General features: G+C 37.7%; 1 protein-coding gene across 1 annotated transcript in view; it reads left to right on the top strand.

Moving 5' to 3' along the window:
* LRRTM4 (leucine rich repeat transmembrane neuronal 4) overlaps window positions 1–5,605 on the top strand; it is a 706,981-nt gene extending 701,376 nt beyond the window's left edge. Inside the window, exon 4 of the mRNA XM_078444645.2 lies at window positions 4,388–5,605. Within this exon, the coding sequence (XP_078300771.1) occupies window positions 4,388–4,609 (222 nt within the window). The 3' untranslated portion in view covers window positions 4,610–5,605. The remainder of the gene's footprint in view (window positions 1–4,387) is intronic.
* Window positions 5,606–6,000: the final 395 nt, after the last annotated feature.

Here is a 6,000-nt window from a genome sequence, read left to right on the forward strand (position 1 = left end):
TGTAAATAAAGTGCAGTTTCCAAAGCAATCAATGAGCAGTGAAGCATACGAATGAGGCCATCTTTAAGTCGTGCTGTTGTGCTGTGCCACAGAATGAAGTCCGTCAGAGAGCTGATGGAACACAGGGACCGTTTGGAAAAGCTCTAAGAACACATTTACAAAAATATCAAAGACACATTAAGGGGAACTTAAGGATACTTTGTTTTGACTGCTGGAAAGGAAACAATGATACACACAGGGACCCAGGTGGTTAATGTACTGTACATTATTACTATAAAATACAAGACCTCAGTCTCTTAGCTCCTTGAAAACCACAAAATCAGTTGATTACATAGTGCCCTGCAGAATAGATTTTAAGAGTAAATGAGCAAACATCTCAGATATCCTTTCAGAGCTTGCCAATTTACTAGGCTTTTCAATTCTTGCTATTGGGCTGTTGTGCAGGAGGGAGCTTTACAATGTTTTTTGTCCTGCTGGAAGTTCTAAGCCTGTCTCCAAATACAATAGAGAAAATGGCAGGAGCCCTTGTTCATTGAAGTAAAAAGTAAACTGGTCCAATGTAATAGCAAAACAAATTTTCTGAGTTCAGAGATGATGGAATATATGAACCTGATGTTCTGCAGTTAATGCAGGTCCCTGGACATTTGAATCAACTTAATTTGAAGGTAAATGCCACTGTGGCTTAGATATGAAGTTGTTTGTTCCCATTTTAGTTCAGCTTTTGGAATTTTACAATGAAAATGGAACACTGTTCACATATAAGTTTTCATTTGTAGATGAACTCAATTTTAGTAGGATCTGTAGGACTCTGTCTCACTTTGCATTTACCGCTCATCCAAGTTATGTTTGTAGTTCAGGAATCTTCTCATGGGTGACTGGAGGAGAACTATCCATGGTACTACGAGATAGTGGACAAAACCAGAACGCATGCTTAATGTTTATTTTGATGCCTTTTAGTAATTTGGCTATTTTGTTGACAATGAGTCATGCATTTCAGTGAAAGTGTGCAACACATATTCTATGACCAGTGAATGTTGCTGTCATTGGAAATCATTTGGTGAATTTTTTGTTTTAGAGTTATACTATTCCACCTGTTAACGATGAAAAAGTAAGAATGAACTATGTAACTCTTAAGAAGGTCTTCATAAAATTCTTTTTGCTGAAATGTCACAATGAAGTGGTTTCATTTCTATGCTTTTTCGGAGTTTTGGTGACCCATGACACTAATCGCAGATATCTCCACCTATCTGACACACAGCAAAATCCTATGAGGTGACTTAAAATAGAACTTGCTGACAAACATTTCATGTCTGGACCTGTACTGATTTATAAGGAGAAGTCTATATGAGTAAGAAAAAAAAACCCCACCATAGATTGAGGGCAAACCTAACTTTATATTATAAATACATTTTTCATCTAGTAATTCATCCATGTTGTCCTATAATTTGTTCCTTGTTCTCACTCTCAGCCCAGAAATTAATGTCTAAGTTCTAAAACATTTCTGTGTCAATAAAAATTTTGACCTAGTATGTATTCTTGTTCAGATTTTTTTGAGAACAGCATTGTATATTCCAGGTTATATCAACATCTTGTTTGATGAGAAATTATCTTTCCTTTACTATTTCTTAAGACTTGATGAAAACAGTGTTGACCTTCCATTTAGAAGTCAACGTGTCTCATCCAAAAATAAAGAAATATATATTGGCTTAATTTTCTCACTCGCTCAGAAAAACTGAATTATGTGAGTTAGAAAAAAGAGAATAGTAAAAGAAGCAAGAGAATTTATCTAGCTATTGTGATCACATAACCTGACTATGTGTTTTGAGTATTTTTAGAAGCATCTTTTATTGTGATTCCCAGTTTAACAAATAATCACAGTGTGACTCAGTAAACACACATTTATGAACACACAAATTTGAAACAAAACTTCTATGAAGCAATTTACCCTTATTCATGATATAATCTAATATTTTCTGTTCCAGTTAATTCAATTTTTAAAATGTTTATCTGGATTCATTAATTTGATTTTATAACTTAGTAATGAGTTGCGATCTGCCATAGAAAACATTACTTTAATCTATATCTTTAAAAATGTGAGAAAGTGACTTTCATCTTAATAAGCATAGAGGTGTTCAAAACAGAATTCTCATACAAACATAATTTATGTCAAAATTTTGCTTAACACATTAATGAGGATACTAGGAAGAAAACACAAGACCTAGTTGCATGATCATTTGAGGGATTTATATAATAATAGGAAGAATGGATTGTGAAAATAAGGCTGCCAAGTTAGATAGAACACTGGTTAACTTCCTTCAGAACAATTAACCCATAAGGCCTTTGGGGGTTAACTTCTCTACCAAATTATAACACCTTAATTTCTGTAGTTTAACCTACAGAAAGACTCAGATACAGTCTAGTCTATAGTCTAATCGGGAGACAGACAACATATCAGTTATCTTGACAAAGCATTTACATGAATTGCTAACTAAATACAGAGTTGTTAACTCAGCTCGTGCAAAGGTTAAAAGTGCCATAGTGTAACAGAGGCAACGGCTTTAGAAGTAACTGCCAGCCCTACCACCTGTGGGACCAAGGGGCTAAACGAACATGTTGGAACTGTAAAATTACAAGCTTGGAGGAGGAGCTTTGCAGAGATGCATCTCAGATTTCCTTGGTGCTGGAGATCCTGAGGGGGACATGATGGGATCAAATGCTGGGAAGACTACAAACCGGAATGGCCTGCTCTTGTGGGAAGGTGCTGCTACAACCAATATGAAGGAGTGTTGGTGAGGTAGCTCCCTGGAGCAGGAAGAAGCAGAGAGGAAGCCCACCATGGGGTCAGTTTCCTCCAGCTCCTCTAGTCTTGCCATCTCTCTCCAGTGGGCCCACTGTTAAAGTCTAATAGGGAGCAGCAGGCCAAGCAGCAGTGTAGTTTGCAGAGACCCAGCCTGGCATCATAAAGCCAACTACGGCAAGTGAGTTGGAGCTGGGAGACGATACTTGAAACTGCCACATCTCTTGCCTGAGAGGACAGTGGAGTGTTTGCAATTCTATCACCTGTGGACTTGTTAACCAAGAGTATCAGACTGGATCTAGTGGGTCATGAGAAATGCTTAGTGTGATATCAAGAATTAAGCAACCCTCAGGGTGCCTGCCTGGGTGGCTCAGTCGGTTGAGCGGCCGACTTCGGCTTGGGTCATGATCTCGCGGTCCGTGAGTTCAAGCCCCACATCGGGCTCTGTGCTGACAGCTCAGAGCCTGGAGCCTGTTTCAGATTCTGTGTCTCCCTCTCTCTCTGCCCCTCCCCTGTTCATGCTCTGTTAAAAAAAAAAAAAAAAAAAAAAAAAAAAAAGAATTAAGCAACCCTCATATTCCTTTCTCTATTTTTCTTTACCAGAAATTTGTGGTTTAATAAAAAGCTGCACAGACTTGAAATTACTAGAATTTTAATATTTTTAGCTTTTCCTATGAAAAGGGATTTCTATAGACAGTTATTCAGGCATTTTATTCCAACATTAGACACATATTTGGCTTGTTAGCTTGAAATCAATAACATTACATATTATGAACACAAGGATGTGCCCAGTTTCATGATTCTTCAGTTCCTTGGTCCAGGATTTATAGAATTGTTAGAAATAATCTATAGGAAATTGTGATTATTTTTTAAAAGGTTTAAATAAAACATATATGCCCACAATAAAGATTTTAATTGTATATAAGTATATTTTAAAAGTAAAAACTCTATGTATGTTTATATTTGTATTTATACAAAATGGAACATACTGTACATTCTTTTCACATTGTTTTCTCTTAATATCATATTTTGCCATATTACAATAGACAGACACCCCAGTCTTTGTATACTTGTACTCAAGTGTGTGAACTTACCTAACATATTTTAAAATTCCCTGTTGATGGGAATTTAGGTTGTTTTTAACTGTCTGTATGACAATACATAGAAAGATAATAGGACTGAACATGAAAACATCTTTATGATTTTATATATAGTGTATATATATACATATATATGTATATGCATATGTATGTGTATATATACACACTTTATATAAAAGTATACATAAAAAGTACACACTTTTACATAAAGTATATATACACACAACTACATAAAAGGTGTATATACAAATTATATATACACACATACATACACTGTACATAAAATCATATGTAAGGCTTATGTATCTGGACAAAACAATATCAAGTTAAATACTAACAATCCTTACTCTGTTTAACGTTTATTAATAGCAGAATCAGGAGCTGATGCCTTAAAAGGGCAAGAAAGAGAACAAAGTACAATGCCATGAATGCCCTCTTCTTATCTTTCCAGAGCACTTTCTTAATCGGACTTTCTCTTCCTCCCACCCAGATCCCCCACCACGTGAAGCCCTTGCCCTATTACAGCTACGACCAGCCTGTGATCGGCTACTGCCAGGCTCACCAGCCGCTCCGCGTCAACAAGGGCTACGAAGCAGTGTCTCCGGAGCAGGACGAAACCCCCAGCCTGGAGCTCGGGCGCGACCACAGCTTCATCGCCACCATCGCCCGGTCGGCGGCGCCGGCCATTTACCTTGAGAGAATAACAAACTAACGCCAAGGCCAACTCCTCGGGAGGGACCTCGGCGGGGCTGGGGGCGGGGAGGGAAGGCTTCATCTTAAAGGAGAATGGGTGTCCAAAATCGAGCAAGCAAGCCGGCTCATCCTTTCTGTTCAGCCAGGACACACAGGAAAGGAAAAAAGAACTGCTTAAAGAGGGCAGCGGATGCACCTGCAGCAAAACCAGGAGAACACTACAGAACTTTCTTTGCGTCGAAACAAAACAAAACTTCTCCTGGATGTAAATAGTCCAAGTGTCGAGTTCTTATAAAAATAGATTTCACCCTAGCTACATATAGGATTGTTTGTATATTTGCTTTTTCTACACTGCATGGTTCCTGGGCTGGAGAACCACAGGGGGGAGGGGGGTGGGGTGGGGGGGAACCTGAGCTGGGTGGGAAGTGGGGTCACAATACACTTTTCCTTGTTAGGTGTGTGTAATTCTTACAGACTTGATTTCAATTGCTTTATTTCATTTTTCCTCTAAAATGCTGTTTGTTCCTGTTTGATTTATTTTCTTTTCTTTTTTTTTTTTTTTCCTGGTCAAGTGAATCTGTTTCCAATCCTAAACATGGGCATTAAAGCTTATGTTGTACCAAAAGAAAATTTGCTTTACGACAGGCCACAAAGAAAGTTGACCACAGAGTTTGACAAAACTACTGGAATGAAAATCCACTAAAATCTGGGCGAATGATCCTTCAAAACACACGAAGTACACAGTATGAGGAGTTTTGATTTGCTTTTTTTTCTTATTGGCAGTCCTCACTGTGACTTTTCACTGTGTAAGGATTCTGAAAGGGATCTGTACAGACTTCTGGTTGGAAAGACCAGCAGAAATCTTCTCATATGGACTCATTCCTATGAAGAACAATGGCCATGTGGTCAATGAATAAAACTGCCAAGTTGACAAATTTCTAAACACAAGATAATGTATAACATTGCTTTTTAAATTAATTATCAATTAGCTTTTGTGTAGTTTTTATCAATAAAAGAAAACGTTGGAAAAATAAATATATGATTTTGTGGTTGGTATACCACAGCTCACTTAATGTTGAGTGCTTTCTCTCTGTATTGTGAAATCCTTCTAGCCTGTGCCAGTTGGCTACCAAACGCCTTCTGTGTGTTCTATGATTAGGTGGGGAGACCCTACAGAGTGTAGGAACGAAGTATGAGTATATATGCACTAACTAACTCATTTCACAGGGTTTGTTTGTTTGTTTTCTGGAAACATATGATGTAACTCAAAAACTGTATAACAGTATGAGGAAAAAAAGGTAAGTATCCATGGAAGGGTTAGAGGTTATGTGATCCTTTAGGAGAAAAAGAACTGCGTGGAAATTGGTTACAATCTAAAAGAAGCACAATGACCACTCATTTTTTAAACAA

Source organism: Panthera onca, chromosome A3, assembly GCF_046562875.1.
Source record: "Panthera onca isolate mPanOnc1 chromosome A3, mPanOnc1 haplotype 2, whole genome shotgun sequence".
In the NCBI taxonomy this organism is placed as follows: Eukaryota; Metazoa; Chordata; class Mammalia; order Carnivora; family Felidae; genus Panthera; species Panthera onca.